The sequence below is a fragment of the Neofelis nebulosa genome, chromosome X (assembly GCF_028018385.1).
Source record: "Neofelis nebulosa isolate mNeoNeb1 chromosome X, mNeoNeb1.pri, whole genome shotgun sequence".
In the NCBI taxonomy this organism is placed as follows: domain Eukaryota; kingdom Metazoa; phylum Chordata; class Mammalia; order Carnivora; family Felidae; genus Neofelis; species Neofelis nebulosa.
In genome coordinates, this window is record NC_080800.1 from 125,578,791 (window position 1) to 125,598,730 (window position 19,940).

General features: G+C 56.8%; 1 protein-coding gene across 1 annotated transcript; it reads left to right on the plus strand.

The window, feature by feature from the left end:
* The first annotated feature begins 18,067 nt into the window (after nt 1-18,067).
* LOC131502591 (melanoma-associated antigen 9-like) lies at nt 18,068-19,612 on the plus strand. The gene is given in 3 exon segments (XM_058713424.1): nt 18,068-19,061; nt 19,063-19,232; nt 19,376-19,612. Coding segments are annotated over 2 exon segments (1,017 nt in total). The 5' UTR covers nt 18,068-18,101; the 3' UTR covers nt 19,120-19,232; nt 19,376-19,612.
* The last annotated feature ends 328 nt before the right edge of the window (nt 19,613-19,940 follow it).

Genomic DNA, 19,940 nt, shown 5'->3' on the forward strand with positions numbered 1-19,940 from the left:
GAGGAGGTGGAGGTGGTGGAGGTGGAGGTGGTGGAGGTGGAGGTGGAGGTGGTGGAGGTGGAGGAGGTGGATATTGTGGAAGCGGAGCAGGTGCATGCGGAAGAGGAGGTGGATGTGGAGGGGGACGTGGAGCACGTAGAGGTGGAGGAGGTGGAGGAGGTGGAGGAGGAGGGCGAGGCACTGTCTGCCCGAGAGTCAGAGGAGTGAGCTCTGGAAGCTTGAGGAAGAGCAGTGCATCCTGCTCCTGTTGGATGCACTGCTGTGGGAGGGGAGGACGAAGAGGAGGAGGCGGATGTGGAGGAGGAGGAGGCACCATCTCCCTCTCCATCCTCCTCTTCCTCCCTGTCCTCCTCCTGCTCTGCCCAGTTTCTGGTCCCCTGGAGGAGGGATCTGCTGCTGGCTTCCAGAGCCCCAGAGCCCTCACAGCCCCTGCCCTTCCCCAAATGCCATGGCAGGTGCTCCATTGAGCCAGTGGGACCTTGGCCCCAGCAGCCCGGAGGAGATGGGGTGGAGTACCTGGGGGCACTTGGAAGTGGCCCAGTCCCTGTGTCAGATGTGAATTCTTGTACACTTTTGGCGGGACCGTGACAGGATACAGTTGTGGTGGAAAACGGTTTGGTGTGCCATCGAAAGATTCAGAATGGAATCCCTGCGTGGTCCAACAATCCTAATTAATTCTGGGTGTCTTCGCAAAGAGTGGAAAGTTGGGTTCCAAGCTTCTGTCGCTCCCTTGCTCACAGGTGCAAGTGTTCACGATAGTTGAAGTGCTGGTGTGATATTATGGCATATGCAGAAAATATATTTGTGGTCATTGAGATGACTAAAATACATTTCTTTCAAATATCTACGTGGAGCATCTGGGCGTCTCATTCGGTTAAGTGTGCGACTTTGGCTCAGGTCGTGATCTCACGGTTTGTCTGTTGGAGCCCTGCGTCGTAGGGTCTGTGCTGACAGCTCAGATCCTGGAGGCCGCTTTGGATTCTGTGTCTCTCTGTCTCTCTCTCTGCCCCTCCTCCTTTGTGGGGGAGTGAGTGTTCTCTTTTTGTGTCTCAGAAATGAATAAATAAACATTAAAAACATAATAAAAAAGTAAACCAAAATACATAGCTGGTCTTGTTCCAGGGTCTGTCTCAGACCTCCCCAAATGCTTCTAATCCCAAAGCTTGAGGAAGGAATCCCTAAAAGATGAAGGTGTCTTGTTATGTCAATGAGGTGAGTCCGGGCATCTCCCAAGCACGGGGCCTGATTGCCAGGTGAGTGGACCATGTGCTTAGAGGATGGGCGCTTTCATTCCTCCTCCCTCCGCTGCCAGGGAGGGCCGAGGGGCTGCAGAGTGAGTGAGGAAGCCTCCAGAAAACCCCGAAGGGAGGCGTTGAGGGAGGTTTCAGGTGTTTGAACTTGCAGGTGTGTGGGGGAGGGCCGCACTCTGATGGTACGGCAGCCTCGCCCCTCTGCCCACATACGCAGGCAGCTCTTGTGTCTGGCTCTTCCTGAGCTCCATCCTTTCACAATCGAGAGGTGAGCTACCGGGTAGCTTGTTTGCCTGAGTTCCGTGAGCCACTCTAGCCAATTCACGGAACCTGAGGACGGGGTGGTGGGAACCTCTGATTTAGAGCCTCTCGGTCGCAAGCAGGGGTGACGGCCCGGGGTTTGGGACTGGCGGGAGTAGGGGTGGGCAACCTTGTAGGCCCGAGCGCCGGCCCTGTGGACTGCGATGCTGTCTCTGGGTGGAGAGTGGCAGAAGCAGGATGAACTCTGGGCCACCCCGCCGGGCCCGCCCCTGGCTGTGTGACAGTGCTGTCAGGCTGCCTCCAGGCCCGGCAGTCAGTTTGCATCACCAGCGTCGTGGCAGCTTAGGAGGGCAGCGCCTCCGGCTTCCCTCAGGAGGAGGGCTAAGCTTCCAGGAGCAGTTCTGGAACACCAAGATCACAAAGCCCTGTCCGTGCCCGGCAGGTCCCCAAGCCTAGGGCTGGCTTTTGCTCCACGGTCGCAGAATCACTGTGTCCTTTCAGTAATCAGACTATGTCGTTTCCGTCGGCCCCTCTTCTCCCCCAGACCCTTTTGTCTGGAGGGGTCCTACCCAAGAGGGACTGAAGCATCTTGGCAGAGCAACGTTGTCGTAGAAGTGAACCAGGAAGACTCGTCACGGTCAGGGGCTAGTCAGGGTGACAGCCTGAATTTTCAGCAGTGTTTGAAATGGGGGCACGTGACCCTTTTCATCCTGATGGCTTACCCGGTGAGGGGTGGACAAAAGAGCCTTGCCTTCCTGGGAAAGCTGAGGGAACACGCACACGGCCTGGTGGGTGCGGCAGGAGGAAGGCGAGGGAACAGGTGGCCAGTGCTTGTTGCGGACCGCAGGTAACCAGGCCGGGCCCGCACAGCGAGCCGAGAGCAGAGGGCCGCCCCCTCGAGGGGTTCCGAGTCGGATCTGCCCTGAGTGCACGGAGGCCTCAGGGTCCCTGCGGTTGGCCTTCCCGGGACCTGCAGCTTCAGCGGGCATCCCAAGCTCGGAACACACTCCCTCATCTGTGTCAGAAATGCCCCTGGGCGGCTCCGTTTCTCTTGGTCTCCTGGGAGAGCGAGTGCTTCCTTGCGCACATCTGGAAGGGACCCAGATGGTGCGGGGCGGCACCCAGGATATTTTGACAGACTTGGACCCCACGGAGGGGTGTCCCAAATCTACAACACGCCCAGAGCCCAAGACCTGGCGGTCGGGCTTTGCCTGCTCTCGGTCCAGCACAGCACCTGCTGAGGCTGAAAAGGCCCACCCACGGGGGCCATGTTCAGGTTTGGCTCGGCATTAAAGCCAGGCAGTTAGGCTTTGTGGTTCGGGTCTAACAAAGTCGGTGGCGCTTCCGCAGCAGCTTCCCGCAGGAAAGCCAAGACCCGGCCAGGCCAGACAGCAGCTGCCCAAGTCCCCATGGCAAGCAGATGCTTTCCTAAGCCTTTCCGGCCTCGCCGTCCTTAGAGTCTCGCCACGTGACCGCTGCAAAACCTGCGCCTTGGGCCAGATAGTCGTCATCCTCTAAGGGTCAGACCTGTGATTTCCCCAGGGCTCCTTAGCAAACTGTAGGGGGTTCCGGGGATCGGGGGCTCCTCCGGGAAGAAGACGTGACCAGGAGACACAGCAGCACACAAGCTCTCCTGGGTGGCGCCTGAACAGCCCCATTACCCAGGAGTCCCTCACAGCATGAGACCATCCAGGGGCTTATGGGCAGGGAGCCTATGCAGAACGGGAGTGCTATGGTCTGAATGTTTGTGTCCTCCCCCCCCCCACCCCCCCAATACATCTGTTGAAATCCTAAGTGCCAAAGAATGATGGCATTTGGAGGTGGGGCCTTTGGGAGGTGCTTAAGTCATGAAGGTGGAACCCTCATGGGTGGGAGGAGCACCTTGGGAAAGAGGCTGCAGGGAGTTCCCCAGTCCCTGCCACCATGAAAGGACACAGCGAGAAGATGGCGGCTGTGACCCAGGAGGAAGGCCCTCGCTGCACCGTGCGCGGGCACCTTGCCGGCACCTTGCACTTCCAGCCTTCAGCGCCATGAGGAATAAATGTCCCTTCTTCATAAGCCGCTCGGTGTGCGGCGTTGTGTTACCGCAGCCCCATGGGCTAAGGGATGAAGGCAAGGGAAGGGGCCCCTGGGGGAGGCCTCCCTCAGGGAGGGGGCTCAACTCAGCAGCTCAGGGCCCTGGCCCGGGGTCTTAGAAGCATAAGGCTCTATCTTGTGTATTCTCCGCAGATGCAGGGTGAGGTTTGGCGAGGCACGCCAAGCACGCAGGCTCCAAATGGCCCAAACTCGGCTGCTTGGGGCTAGGTTGGAAACAATCACAAACGTGAGGGAAAATGTGAGTCGGGTGCTGGCGGGTGTTTGAGCCAACAGGGTGCAGCAGCCTGCCATGAAGAAGTCCACCGCCTCGGGGGCCCCTGTGCGCAGGACCCGTTTGGCCCATTTGTAGAACACGACCTGAACCCTGCTTTTCCAGTCTCTAAAAGGCTCTGCGGGCTGCCTCTCTCTCCCACGTGGTCCTCCTTTCCCCAGGGCCTCCAGTAGGCAAAAAGCACCAGGAGACGCCTTCTGCTACCAAGATTCAGAGTTCACAACAGAGAGAGACACTGATGGAGAGTGACTCTAATGGCACAGTTCCCGATGGGAGAACATCTCCGAAGGAGACACGTCCGATACTGCAGAAAAGAAACGCTGATGGAAACCCCGAGGACCCGGGTCTCCCTGTCTACAGCATGGGAGGGAAACCGGCTATTAACAACACTTGCACATGGTTCCTCGAGAAAGCACCCAATGGCCCCGTGCCATTTGCAACCTTCCCAGTGTCCCCGAGCCTTGGGCGACTACAGAATGTAACGCCACCAGATAGGAAAGGCTCCTTTGCTGCTGGTCTCTGCAGTACACGGGAGGCTTCGTGGCTTCAGGGCTCTACTTGGTCAGGTGGAACCTGGGCCCCTGACTCCACCTTCCACGGCCTAGGTTGGGCCTTTTCTGACACCTTCCCAGGGGACCGGGGCCCAGAGGAAATGGCCCAGACCCCGTGGAGCACTCAGCACAGCCGCTGTGATGCGGGGCCCTCCGTGCCTGCTCCTGCTGTCCTGTTACCTTGCAGAGCTGTAACGTCAAAGATGCTAAACCCCGCCCAGCTCCTGGTGGGTCACACACAACTTTCTTCCTTCCAAAATGTACACCCTGGGACCGGGTTCACATCGTGGTCTCCACTGTCCCCAAGGACTTCCTTAGTCTGGAAGGGGAGACGGAGCACCCAACTGGGACTCCACGTGGGAGCTGGGCCGGATGCAGGAGCCCCGGGAAGGGAATCGTGAGGGGGACCGGGCCAGGAGTTAGGACTCCCGGAGACAGCGACCTCGAAGCCAGACCACAGGAGAGGGTAGCACGGGGTCTGACCCTGACACGGGCTCCAGGTGTGTCAGACAACAGTGCTGGCCAGACGAGCGGCGGGCCGGGCCAGGGGCCGGTGCCCGGCAGGGGGTGAGAAAAAGCGGCTGGAGGGCTGGAGGGCTGGTGGTTGCAGGCGAGGGTGAGGTGAATGCAGTGGCCAGCAGGGCTGGAGAAGGCAGGCCTGGGATGTGGCGAGGATTTGTGTCCACAACGGATGCGCTCCTTCTGGGCCGTGGCTGAGATAGACCCTCGGGGTGTGAGGTGACCCAACAGCAGGGGAAGGGTGGTGCCTTCGGGGGATGGGGACCAGGAAGGGGGTGGCTCCCGGGACACTGGGAGCAACGGTGGGGGGGGGGGACAGGGGGATGTTAAAGGATGGAGTCCAGGGGGTGGGGGTGGGGGCGGCCGAGGGCAAGGCCACAGAGCCAGGCTTGCCCGGTGGAGATGCCGGGCCTCGGGCCCTGTAACCTGGAGCTCGGCGCCCTCCCAGTGGGCACCAGGCTGTGTGGGAGCCGCGGAGAGTCAAGATTGAAATTGCTTTCCCTTCAGCGTGGCTGTCCTCCTGGCCTGGTCAACTGTGCTCTGCTGGAGTCGCCCGGCCTGGGGTTTGGTCCCTGTAAGGCGGCGACACGTCTGGGTCGTCTCCGGGGCCGTTGAAGCCCTGAGGGCCAGTCATTTCTCCCAGAGGGTCCCGAGCACGGAAGCTACCTGAGACAGACTCGTCTGAGCGGTGGTCATGGGTCCCAGGGTTGTAATGCTGGGACTGAGAAGATTTAGCCAAGAGAGACTGGGATTTCCATCATGCCCTTCTTCATGTAGACTGAAGATGGCACAGTGGCTATTTCTTCTTCAGGGGACGAGCTGAGCCTCCTGCCCTAGACTGTTAACCCCAGTAGAGATTCGGGGACTCTTGAAACAAAGAACATAAGGCAACAGTCCTACGGAAGACTTCGGACCTAACAGTGCCTAAATCCAATCAAATCTCTGCCTGCTCTCTGTAGAGTGCCACACTGTGTCTTCATGAATCTTCTTCTCTCCCACATCCCTCCCACCAATAGGTCCTGTCCCTGTCAGTAACCAACAGAGCTCAGGGGCTCTCAAGGGCCACAGTGAAATACCGCTTCCACTCCTTAAAGAGCTCACTGAAGGGAAAATCCTTATGTGTGCAACTAAAGGAAGCCGAGATGCTGTGGAAGAAGAGATGCTAGGAGCCCCCTCCTGAGAAAGCACCAATGATTTTGAAATGGTGGCTTTGTTTTACTTTTGCCTCCCATTTAAATCCTTATCCTCTCAGGGCACGGCCATACAAGACACGCTGACTTCTGGAATGAACGCTTGGTAAACCTGTCTGGAAGCACACAGCCCACGGATCAAGCCTGACTCTAGACCTGGGGCTCCATCGAGGGTTCCAGCCATTGGACTGAAAGGCACCTTGGGAGACCCTCTCTCAGACCCTCTTGGTGTTCCCCTTTTAGACACAAAGTATGGACTCTCAGAGAGGGCCAATGATGCTCCTCAGTGGTGGAGCTGGCACAAGGAGCTAAGATCCTCGCAGGCAGGGCCCTTTCCTCCTATCCAGAGTGAAGATTAAGAACAAAGTTGTCCAGACGCCTAGAGAACACGTATCCCCAAATCCACTGTCCCATCCTCTCACCTATGGCGAAGATGACTTTCATTTGGGTTTTGTGCCACCCCATACCCAGACTCTCCTCTATTTTCAGATACTTCATATTGGTTCCGTCTAGTCACGTCTAGCTAAACAAGTAGGAATGGTCCCTGGGAGTGAGTCTGTGTAAAGCAGGCCCTATGAAAAGTAGCCCCACAGTAAAGAACGTTATTCAGTGTATCTCCTATCAAGGTAATGGCAGGAGAGGACACACGGGGTGGGGTGGGAGTGGGCTCGGGACAAGAGAAGCAAGGTGGGCATGGCAGTGGACCTGTGAAGTGCTTTGTGTCAACAGAACGGAGTATATTCTGAACTTGCAAATCAAGTAATTAAAGGGGGAAATACCGAAGGAGATCCAATTTGCAAGCAGGAGGCCAGAAATCTGGGAAAGCGGAAGCGAAACCACCATATGGAAGAAAGGAAATAGGGCTTCAGAGGTAGGCTTGAGGGACCCTGAATCCAAGTGTCTGCAGGAGGTGATCTGCAAAGGGCATACTCAAGTGCTCCCAAAGTGAGCAGGTCTTGGGCAATGAGAAGGTTTTCTATAGGGAACAAATGGAAACTAAAGACAATCCCCTTGTGATCTGGAGAGGGATGAGCTGAGGAACATGGAGAAGCACAACAAGAGACTCTCAAGCACAGCGGAGGAAGCGGCTGTTCACGCCTAACACCGGCGCGTTGGGTAACGCTGTGTCTGAGGTGTTGTGGGTAAAACTGAGGTTGGGGAACAAGACGAATGCTCACACCGTGCTCCATCACAGCCCTACTCTGGGGACAACATGACCCGGGGGCAAGAAACCAGGACTTTTTGTTGAAAACAGGCCCAACTAACCAGCAGGAGGAGTTGGAAGAGACCAAAGAAAGAAACGGGGGGGGGGGGTAGGTGGCAGGAAGAAACGGGAGGGTTACCAACCAAACCCTACTCTGAGGAAACTTGACCTGGGGGCAAGAAGACAAGATTCTTTGAGCCTATCTGAGCAGGACCAACTAACCATCAGGAACAGTTGGAAGAAAACAAAGTGGGAAGTGAGGGGGGCAGGAATAAAAGGGGGCTACCAACTGGAACACTGCGCTGAGGGAACTTGACCGTGGGGCAAGATAACAGGACATTTTGTTGGGGTCTCTCACAGCAGGACCTACTAACCAGCAAGAGTAATTGGAAGACCCAAAAGGGAAGTGAAGGTGGGGGCAGTAATGATGGGCTACCAAGTGAGACACCACTCTGAGGACAACTTGATGTAGGGGGCAAGAAAACAGGAGTCTTGGTTGCACACAATCTGAGCAGGACTAACTAACCAGGAAGAAGAGTGGGAAGAGACCAAAGACAGAAGTGTGGGGCACGCAAGAAAACCTAGGGCAAGAAAACAGGACTCTTTGTTGGGGTCTATCTGAGCAGGACATCTAACTGGGAGGAACAGTTAGAAGAGACCAAAGTGGGAAGTGTGTGTTGGGGGAAGGGGGAATAAGATGGGAGCTATGACTGAGACCCGACTCTGAGGACAACTTGACTTAGGGGACAAGAAAATAGGACTCTTTGATGGGGCCTATCTGAGCAGGACCAACTAAGCAGCAGGAACTGTTGGAAGAGACCAAAGCGGGAATTGGGTGGGGACAGGAATAAAGGGGGGCTAACAACTGAGACCCTACTCTGGAGACAACTTGACCTAGGGAGCATTAAAACAAACAATACTCTTGGTGGGGCCTATGTGAGCAGGACCAACTAACACGCAGTAACAGTTGGAAGAGACCAAACCTGGAAGAGTGTTGGGGTCAGGAAAAAAAGTGGGGCTAACAGTTGAAACCCAACTCTGGACAATCTGAGCTGGTGGCAAGAAAATGACTCTTTGTTGGGGCCTATCTGAGCAGGACCAACTAACCAGGAGGAACAGTAGGAAGAGTCGAAAGCAGGAAGTGTGTGTGTTGGGGGGGGGAGAAGCAGGAATAAAAGGGGGTACCAACTGAAACCCTAGTCTGAGGACAACTTGACCTGGAGGCAAGAAAACAGGACTCTTTGTTGAGGGCTATATAAGCAGGACCAAGTAACCAGCAGGAACAGATGGAAGAGACCAAAGCAGAAAGTATGTGGGGGGCTGGAAGAAAAGGGGTACTACCGACTGAGCCCCAACTCAGAGGACAACTTGTGCTGGGCGCAAAAAAACAGGATTTTTTGTTGGGGCCTATCTGAGCAAGACCAACTAACAAGCAGGAACATTTGGAAGAGACCCAAGCAGAAAGTGTGTGTGTGGGTGGGGGGCAGAAATCAAAGAGGAGGCTACCAACTAGGACCCTCCTCTGGTGACAACTTGATCTAGGCCGCAGGAAAATAGGACTTTTTGTTGAGGCCTATCTAGGTAGAACAAGTAACCAGCAGGAACAGTTGGAAGAGACCAAACCAAAAAGTGTGGGCGGGCAGGAATAAAAGGGGAGGCTACCATCTGAGACCCTACCCTGGGGACAACTTGACCTAGGGAGCAAAACAAAACAAAACAAAACAGGAATCTTGGTGGGGCCTCTCTGAGCAAGACCAACTAACCAGCAGGAACAGTTGAAACAGATCAAAGAGGGAAGTATGTGGGGAACAGGAATAATGGGGGGGGGGGGATACAAACTGAAACTCAACTCTGAGGACAACTTGAACTCGGGGCAAGAAAACAGGAGTATTGCTGGGGCCTGAGAAGGAACATCTAACGAGTAGGAACAGTTGAAAGACACCAAATCAGGACGTGTGTGTCGGGGGGTGGCAGTAGTAAAAGGGGGACTCCCAACTGAAATCATACTCTGAGGACAACTTGATTTGAGGGCAGGAAAACAGCACTTTTTGTTGGGGCCTATCTAAGCAGGACAAACTATCCACCCGGAACAGTTGGAAGAGACCAAAGCAGGAAGTGGGGGGGGGGGCAGGAGTAAAGCGGGGTGGGGGGGCGCCAAAGTAAGACCCTACTCTGGGGAAAACCTGACCTAGGGGGCAAGAAAACAAGACTCTTTCTTTGGGCGTATCTGAGCAGGACCAAGTAACCACAAGGAGAATTTTGGAAGAAACCAAGGAGGGAATTGTGTGTGGTGCATGAATAAAAGGGGTGCTACCACCTTAAACCCAACTCTGAGGACAACTTACTTTGGGGCAAGAAAACATGACTTATTCTTGGGGCCTATCTGAGCAGGACCAACTAAACAGCAGGAAGTGTTGGGAGAGAACAAAGCAGGAATGGGGGGAGCAGGAATACAAAGGGAGGCTACAAATGAGAACCTACTCTGGGGACAACATGACCTAGGGGAGAGAAAATAGGACTCTTTGTTGGGCCCTATATGAGCAGGACAAACTTACCAACAGGAGTGGTTGGACGAGACCAAGGAGGGAAGCGTGTGGGGTGCAGGAAACAAGGTGGGCTACGAACTTAAACCCAACTCTGAGGACAATTTACCTGGGGGCAAGAAAACATGACTTATTCTTTGGGCCTATCTGAGCAGGACCAACTAACCAGCAGGAACAGTTGGAAGAGATCAAAGCAGGAATTGGAGGGGGGCAGGAATGAAAAGGACGCTACAAATGAGACCCTACTCTGGGGACAACATTTTCTAGGGGGCAAGAAAATAGGACACTTTGTTGGGCCCTATATGAGTAGGACAAACTAACCAACAGAAGAGGTTGGAAGAGACCAAGGAGGGAAGTGTGTGGGGTGCAGGAATAAAAGGGGGGCTACCAACTTAAATCCAACTCTAAGGACCCCTTGACCTGGGGACAAGAAAATAGGACTCTTTGTTGGGACCTATCTGAAAGGGAACAACTTACCTCCAGGAACACTTGGAACAGACCAAAGTGGGAAGTGTCAGTTGGGAGGGGCATTAATAAAAGGAGGGCTCCCAACTGACACACTACTCTGAGGACAACATGACCTTGGGGGCAAGTAAACAGGACTCTTTTGCAGGGCCTATCTAAGCAGGACCAGCTAACCAGCAGGAACAGTTGTTAGAGACCCAAGCAGAAAGTGTGGGGAGGAAGGAATAAAACGGGAGGCTACCAACTGAGACCATACTCTGGGGAAAACTTGACCTCGAGGGCAAGAACAGGACTCTTTGTTGAGGACCAAGCAGGACCGACAAACCAGCAGGAACAGTTGGAGCAGACCACAGTGGGAAATGGGGGGACAGCAATAAAAGTGGGGCTACCAATTTACACCCTACTCTGAGGACAACCTGGAACAAGAGAACAGGACTCTTTGTTAGGGCCTATCTGACCAGGACCAACTAACCAGCAGGAGAATTTGGAAGAGACCAAAGAGGGGTGTTGGCTTAAAAGGGGCCTACGGACTGAGACCCTACTCTGAGGACAATGTGACCTGGAGCAGGAAAATAGGACTCTTTACTGGGGCCTATCTGAGAAGTACCAACTAAGCAGCAGGAGTAGTTGGTAGGGATCAAAGCGGGAAGTGGTGGGGGAGGGAATAAAAGGGGGGCTTCAAACTGAGACACTACCCTGGGGACAATTTGAATTAGGGATCAAGAAAACAGGACTCTTGGTGGGGCCTATCTGAGCAGGACCAACCAACCAGCGGGTACAGTTGGAGCACACCGATGTGGGAAGTGTGTGTGGGGGGGGCAGGAATAAAAGGGGGTCTACCAACTAAGATCCTACTCTGAGGACAACTTGACCTAGGGGGCAATAAATCAGGATTCTTTGGGGGGCCTATCTGAGCAGGACCGACTAACTCACAAGAACAGTTGGAAGAGGCCAAAGTGGGAATTGGGGGGGAAGAAATAAAATGGTGGCAACCAACTGAGACCCTACTCTGAGGACAACTGGACCTAGGGGGCAACAAAACAGGAAACTTGGTCTGGGCCTCTCTGAGCAGGATCAACTAATCAGCAGGAAGAGTTGGAAGAGACCAAAGCGAGAAGTGTGGGGGTTCAGACATAAAACAGGGCAACCAAGTCAGACCCTACTCCGAGGACAACTTGACCTTGGGGGCAAGAAACGGGACTCTTTCTTCGGGGCTATCTGAGAAGACGCACTCACCAGCAGGAACAGTTGGAAGAGACCAGAGCAAGAAGCGTTGTGGGACAGGAATAAAAAGGGGGCTACCAATGGAGACAGTACTCTGACGGCAAGTTAATCTGGGGGTAAGAAAACAGGACTTTTTCTTGGGGCCTATCTGAGCAGGAGCAACTAACTAACAGGAGAAGTTGGAAGAGGCCACGAAGGGAAGTGTGTGAGGTACAGGAATAAAAGCGGGGGCTACCACCTTATACCCAACTCTGAGAACAACTTGACCTGGGGGCAAGGAGACACGATTATTTTGGGGCCTATCTGAGCAGTACCGACTAACCAGTAGTAAGAGTTGGAAGAGAACAAAGCAGGAACTGTGTGTGTGTGTGGGGGGGGGGGCAGTGGCAGGAATAAAAAGGGGGCTACCAATTAAACCCTACTTTGAGGACAGCTTGACCTAGGGGCATGAAAATAGGATTCTTTGTTGGGGCCTATCTGAGCAGGATAAAGGAACAGTTGCAAGAGACTAAATTGAGAAGTGGTGGTGGGGGGCTATAAAAGGGGTGCTACCAACTAAGACCCTACTCTGGAAACAACTTTACCTAGGAGGCAGAAAATAGGTTTCTTTGATGGGGCCTATCTGAGCAATACCAACTAAACCAGCAGGAAGGGTTGGAACAGTGCAAGGCGGGAAGTGTCGGGGGGGCAGCAATAAAAATGGTGCTCCCAACTGAGACCGTACTCTGAGGACAGCTTGACTCTGGGGGCCAGAAAACAGGACATTTTTTGGGGGGCCTATCTGAGATTGATGTCTAACCAGCAGGAACATTTGGAAGAGACTAATGCAGGAAGTGTGGGGGGCAGGAATAAAAGGGGGGGGGCTAGTAACTGAGACCGTACTCTGAGGACAACTTGATCTAGGGGGCAAGAAAACAGGGCTCTTTGTTGGGACCTATCTGATAAGGACGAACTAACCAGCAGGAACAGTTGGAAGAGAGCAAAGCAGGAAGTGGGGTGGGGAGGGAATAAAAGGGGGACTACAAACCGAAATCCTACTCTGAGGACAAGTTGACTTGGTGGCAAGAAAATAAGACTTTTTGTTGTGGCCTATCTGAGCAGGACCACCCAACCAGCAGGAAAATTTGGAAGGTCCAAACCAGGAAGGTGGGGGGGCAGGAACAAATGGGGGGCTACAAATTGAGATGCTACCCTGTGGACAACTTGACAGACGAGGCAAGAAAACATGACTCTTATTGGGGCCTATCTGAGTCGGACCAACTGACGAGCAGGAACAGTTGGACGAGATCAAAGCAGGAAATGGGGAGGCAGGAATAAAAGTGGACACCAACTGAGATCCTACTCTATGGCCAACGTGACCTGGGGGGCAAGAAACCAGGGCTCTTCCTTCTGGCCTATCTGAGCGGTACTACCTAATCAGCAGGAAGAGCTGGAAGACACCAAAGCAGGAAGTGTGGGAGGCATGAGTAAAAGGGGGGCTACCAACTAAGACCCTACTCTGAGGACAACTTGAACTGGGGCAAGTAAACAGGGCTCTTTGTTGGGGCCTATCTGACCAGGACCAACTAGCCACCAGGAGTAGTTGAAGAGACCAAAGCAAGAAGTTTGCCAGGGCAGGTATAAACCGGGGCTACCAACTGAGACCCTAATCTGAGGATGACTTGACCTGGGGGCAAGAAAACAGGACTCCCTTTTGTGGCCCATGTGAGCAGGACCAAGTAACCAATAGAGCAGTTGGAATGGACCAAAGCAGGAAGTGGGGGGGGGCAGGAAAAAAGGGAGGCAACCAACACACACCCTACTCTGAGGACAACGTGACCTCGGGGGCAAGAAAACAGAACTCTTGGTTCGTGCCTATGTGAGCTGGACCAACTAACCAGCAGGAACAGTTGGAAGAGACCAAATCAGGAAGTGTGTTTGGAGGAGTGGCAGGAATATAAAGGGGACTACCAAATTAAACCAGACGCTGAGAACAACGTGACCTAGGGGCATGAAATTAGGACTCTTTCTTGCAGCCTACTTGAGAAGGAACAATTAACCAGCAGGAACACTTGGACGATACCAAAGCAGGAACTGGGTGGATCAGGAATAAAAGGGGGCTACCAACTAAGACCCCACTCTGGAGACAACTTGACCTAAGGGGAAAGAAAACAGGAATCATGGTGCAGCCTATCTGAGCAGGGCCAACTAACCAGCAGGAAGAGATGAAAGAGACCAAAGTGAGAAGTGTGGAGGGGGGGAAGCAATAAAAGGGGGGCTACAAACTTAAACCCAACTCTGAGGACAACTTGACCTGGGCCAAGGAAACAGGAATATTTGTTGGGCCTTATCTGAACAGGACCAACTAACCAGCAGGAGTGGTTGAAAGAGACCAAACCAGGAAGTGTGTGTGTGTGTGTGTGGGGGGGTGGTCAGCAGGTACAAAAGGGGGGTGCCAAATTAAACACAACTATGAGGACAACTTGTCCTAGGGGCAGGAAAATAGGATTCTTTGTTGAGACATATACAAGCAGGACAAACTAACCTATAGGAACAGTTGGAAGAGACCAAAGCAGGAAGGGGGAGGCAGGAATAAAAGGGGTTAGGCTACCACCTGAAATCCTACTCTGAGGTCAACTTGACCTAGTGGAATAAAAATAGGACTCGTAGTTGGGGCCTATCTGAGCAGGACCAATTAACCAGCAGGAACAGGTTGAAAAGACCGAAGCAGGAAGTGTGGGGTGGGCAATAGGAATAAAAGAGGGGGGCCCCAACTGACTCCCTACTCTGATGACCACTTGACCTGGGGGAAAGAAAATAGGACTCTTTGTTGGGCCCTATCTGAGCAGGACCAAGTAACAAGCAGGAACCGTTGGAAGAGACCAAAGTAGACAGTGTGGGAGGGCAGGAAAATAAAGGGGGGGCTACCAAGTAAGACCCTACTCTGGGGACAACTTGATCTAGATGGTAAGAAAACAAGACTGTTCGGTCCTATCTGAGCAGGAGCAAATAACCAGCAGGAGCCTTTGGAAGAGAGCCAAGCGGGAATGGGGGGGGGATAAGAGGGGGGCTGCCAAATGGGACCCAATTCTGAGGACAACTTAACCTGGCGGCAAGATAATGGGACTCTTTGGGGGCCAATCTGAGTAGGACCAACTAACCAGTGGGAACAGTTGGAAGAGGCCAAAGCAGGAATTGGGGGGCAGGAATAAAAGGGGGGCTACCGGCTGAGACCATACTCTGAGAACAACATGACAAAGCAGGCAAGTAAATTAAGACTCTTTTGGAGCCAGTATGAGTAGGACCATCTAACCAGCAGGAAGAGTTGGAAGAGACCAAAGCAGGAAGTGTGGTGAGTAGGAATGAAAGGGGCCTAGTAACTGAGACCCTACTCGGAACACAACTTGACCCAGGGGGCAAGAAAACAGGACTCTTTATAGGGGCCTGTTGAGCAGGACCAACTACACATCAGGAATCGTTGGAAGAGACCAAACCGGTAAGTGGGAGGGAGCAGGAGTAAAAGGGGGGCTGCCAACTGAGTCCCTACTCTGAGGACAACTTGTGTTGGGGACAAGGCAACAGAACTCTTTGTTGTGACATATCTGAGCATGACCAACAAACCAGTGATTACAGTTGGAAGAGACCAAAGCAAGAACTGTGTGTGTGTGTGGGGGGGGGCGGTGCGACAGGAATAAACGGGGGGGGGGGGGGGCTACCAACTGCAACAATACTCTGAGGACAACTTGACATGGGGTCAAGAAAATAGAACACTTTGTTGGGGCCCTGTCGGAGCAGAACCAACCAACCAGCAAGAACAGCTAGAAGAGACCAAAGCAAGAAGAGAGGGGGGAGGAATAGAAGGGGGGCTACCAACTGAGACACTCCTCTGAGGACAACTTGTCCTAGGAGCAAGAAAACAGGAGGCTTTGTTCAGGCCTATCTGAGCAGGACCAAGTAACCAGCAGGAACGGTTGGAAGAGAGAAAAGTCGGAAGTGTGTGTGGCGGGGTGGCAGGAATAATAGCGGGGACGGGCCCAGGCTCTTCTGCAGCAGGTGTCGGGACTTCATGGAGATCCGCAGGGCCCATCCCGCCCCGGGGAGAGGAGATCAGCCTGGGCCGCGGTGCCGGGCTACCTGTAGAGGGTGGCCGCAGGCCCCGTCCACTCAACTGTGCCTCGGGGATCTGAGGAAGCTGAGGACCTTGGGGTGAGGGACAGGATCCTAGGTCAGGAAAGGGCAGGGACGCAGGACGGGGCCACGGTGTCCAGGTGGGGGTCAGAGGGAGGACTGAGTGACTCAGGTCCCCAGGACAGAGGGGACGTCCCAAAGTTCAAGACCTCACGCCTTCTGAGAAGGGCCCTTGGGAGGCATGGGGACTCGCGGAGGAGAGTCGGGCCAGACTTCCGCAGCCGGGTCTCAGAGACACCGGAGGAGGCGCAGGGGGCGGGGGGAGCACTGGGACACCTCAGTTCTGAAGAGGGCAGGGCCCGTGTCCTGGGGCGATTCCTAATGAGGAGCAGAGGGATCTGCAGGCAAAGGAGCCAGGACCCCACAACAGAGTCAGTCCACGCAGGCCCCCGGGAGGGATGGGGACACTGGGCGAGGCTGGACTTGGGCATCCGGGTCTCGGATCACCCGGACCGGGAGTGGGGGTCGGATGGGTGAGCTGGGGAGAACCGAGGACCCGCTGTCGGTCGGTCGGGAGCAGCCGCTCCGGCGGGCAGAGGGGAGGAGGGCCCAGGTGCTGTCAGGAGACCAGGTCCACCCCAGCCCAGAGCTACGAAGTCAGTCCGTGCCGCAGGCCCGGGGAGCCCCTGCATCGGGTGGCCAGAGGTGGCGGGCGCCCCGTCACTGAGCCTGGGCGGTGCGTCCCAGAGACCTTCGGACCCCGATCTGAGGGGCACGAGTTCCCTTCGTCAGCGGCCACGCGCCCAGGCCATCCCCGGGGTGCAGGAGGCCACGGAGGGAACACCAAGGGAGGGACTCCGACCCCCAGAACGGTGGCCCCGGCCCGGAAGGCGACCCCTAGCGGCAGCCTAGGGAAGCCCCTAGTGGGAATAAGGGCCCGCGGGGTGTCTGGACTTCCGCATCCGGGTCTCAGGAGACTGGCGGGGCGGGGTGGGGCGGGGCGGGGCGAGGGGGCCTCGGCGTCGTCGGCGTCTTCCGGCCGCGCCTGGAATCCCGTCAGGCATCCCTTCAGGCGCGGGAAGGGCGCCGAGCCTCGTGGGCTTCGAGGTGAGGCCCAGAGGGAGGAGCGAGGGAGCCGGGACCCAGAGGGGAATGAGTCCGGCGGTGGGGGCGGCGGTGGAGGCCGCAGGGTGGCGCGACCACGACGACTGTGACCAGGGCGTGAGGCGTGGGCGGCCTCGGGCTCTGGGTCCCAGCCCGACTGAGAGCTGGTTGCGCGCGAGGAGCCGGCGTCAGGCGGCAGAGCCCGAGGCCCAGGCCGCCCAGGGAGTCCGGATGGGGACGAGAGGACAGGGCTGAGGGACCCCAAGGAACCCATGTGAGCCCCTGCCATCGGCCCCGGGCCTCCCCGGACTTGGTCGCCTCGTGCGACGCCAGCCGCCTTGGCCCGGACCTCGCCGGGCCGGGAGGGCTCTGGTGGGAGGCAGCGGGCCCGGGGCTCCCCGGGAGAGCCCTGCGGGAGGACGGCCGGAGGCCCCTTGGACCCCAGCCCCGGGGCCGCCGTCGGAAAGCCGCCCCCGCGGTGGGGCCGGGCGAGGGGAGGGCCTGGGTGTGCGGGGCTGGACCCCGGTCAGCCGAGGCAGGATCCCGGGCCCTGGCCGGGGTGCAGGGGAGAGAGGAGGCGCTGCCTCCCAGCCCAGGACACCCACGTAGGGCCCAGGAGGCCTGCCCTGCCGCTCGGGTCCGCTCTGGCTGTCAGCGGAGGCCCAGAAGGGGCAGGTCCAGGCTGGATGGGGTGGGGGCTCCCGGGGTGGGGTGGCGGCCAGAGTCCTGGCCAGAATCTCCTGGCCGCAGTGGGGGGTGGGGGCCCGGGGCGGTGCACGCGGTCTGCCCCCACCCTGAGACCCTGAGGCGCCCCCTCCCTCCCTCGCTCCCTCCGTCTTCCAGGGGCTCGGAGAGCTCTGGAGTTGAGGCCTTGGTCTGAGGCAGGAGTCCCGAGGTCACAGAGCAGAGGAAGCGCGGCCGCGTGCCAGTCGGTTGTCCAGGCGAGGTGCGTGCTCCGCGCGTGGGGCCGGGGGCTCGCCCATCCCACCCCAGAGGGGACCCGTCGGCCCCCAACCCCCACGCGGCCCCGCTCTCAGGCCTGGGAGCCCGGGCTCTGTGGGCTGGGCCTCCCCCTGAGGAGCCACCCCTCTTCTGTCTTCAGGGTCTGGCGACCATCATGCCCCTGTGTCAGATGAGTGAGCTCTGCAAGGCCGAGGAGGAGCCCAGACAGGCCCCGCTGCCATGGGATGTACCGCTGTGGGAGGCGGAGGACGAGGAGGTGGAGGTGGAGGAGGTGGAGTTGGAGGTGGAGATGGAGGTGGAGGACGTGGAGTCGGAGGAAGAGGAGTTGGAGGAGGAGGATTTGGAGGTGGAGATGGAGGTGGAGGACGTGGAGTCGGAGGAAGAGGAGTTGGAGGAGGAGGTGGAGTTAGGGGAGGAGGTGGAGTTAGGGGAGGAGGTGGAGTTGGAGGAGGAGAAAGCAGAGGAGGAGGAGGAGGGGGGCCCATCTCCCTCCTCCTCCTCCTCCTCCTCCTCTTCCTCCCTGTCCTCCTCCTGCTCTGTCCTCATTCTGGTCCCCCTGGAGGAGGGATCTGCTGCTGCCCGGTCCCCGAGTCCTCCCCAGAGCCCTCGGAGCACCTGCCCCTCCCCCAGTGCCATGGCAGGCGCTCCAGGGAGCCAGTCCCACCAGGGCTCCAGCAGCCCCGATGAGGAGGGGTCGAGCACCTGGGGGGCCCCGGCAGGGGCCCAGGCCTCGCTCCCAGATGCGCTCCGCGTGAAGGTGGCCGGCCTGGTGCTGCTTCTGCTCCTCAAGTATCGCACCAAGCAGCCGACCACACGGGCGGAGATGCTGGCGGCGGTCAGCCAAGATGACCGGGACCGCTTCCCCGTGATCTTCCGCCGAGCCTGCGAGTATCTGCAGCTGGTCTTTGGAGTCGACGTGAAGGAAGTGGACCCCCGCGAGCACTCCTACGTCCTGGTCAGCATCCTGGGCCTCAGCTGCGATGGGACGCCGAGTGGTAGGGACGGCATGCCCAAGACCAGCCTCCTGGTGCTGGTCCTGTGGGTGATCCTCCTGGAGGACGACCGTGCCCCTGAGGAGGCGGTGTGGGAAGCGCTGGGGGTCATGGGGGTGTATGCCGGCAGGGAACACGTATTCGATGGGGAGCCCAGGGAGCTGCTGACCGAAGTCTGGGTGCAGGAAGGGTACCTGGAGTACCGGCAGGTGCCCGGCAGCGAGCCCGCACGCTACGAGTTCCTGTGGGGTCCCAGGGCCCACGCAGAAACCAGCGGCGTGCAAGTGCTGCAGCACATCCTCGCGGTCAACAGCAGGCAGCCCGGGGTCTCCGTGTCTGTCCGAAGAGGCTGTGAGCCATGAGGAAGAGCGGGCCTGAGCCCGAGGGGCAGCCGGGCCCGTTCCCGCCTGGGGTCGAGCAGCTTCTCCTGCGGGGCACGAAGCCAGGCCACTTCTCCCCTGCGAGTGCAAGCAGAGCGGGCGCTGGGCGTTGTGAGTAGTGGAGGGCCAGGGCGGCTTGGGGGAAAGCGGGGCCAAGAGCACGTTTGGGTGGGTTCTTGTTCTCTGTCTACGTGGCCTCGGAAATCGATCTTTGTTTCCTCGAGGAAGTTTTCAGATGTTGTTCCTTGTCATAGAAGGTTTCGTGAGCTTCGGGCTCAGCGTGGGAGTGGCACCCACGCCACAGGTGTTCGAGAGTCAGAGTTTTGCCGTTTGGTGCAACGAGCTGGGAACCCTTCCGTCCTCGTTCGGGATCCAGAAGGGAATCGCGGTGCCTGGGCTGGGCACAGACAGGGATGTCTTGCAAACGTGAAGACCTTGGCAGTAAACGGATGGTTTCAGGACATGGAGAAGTAAAAGATGTTCGTTCTTGCTTCTCGTCCCTTGTCGTCTGTCATTCTGGACAAGGGACATAGAGATGTGTGCCTGCCTTTGCTTGGGTCTCCAAGAAAGGAGGAGACACTCGATCTGAGCAGAGGTCCCCAGCTCACTGGGACATTTGTGGCCGGACATTCGCCGAGCTCTGCTCACTCTCGGAAGGACCCTGTGTTGGCAGTGAGGACACTAGGAGAGGCAGGACACGTCCCACCCATAGGTGACTGTCTAGCAGCGACAGTCCCAGTGGGAAGGCAGGGAAGGGTCCCCTAAGAGGAGCAGAACAAATCAAAGAAGGGTGAGGCAGTGTGGCTCCAGGGGGAGCCC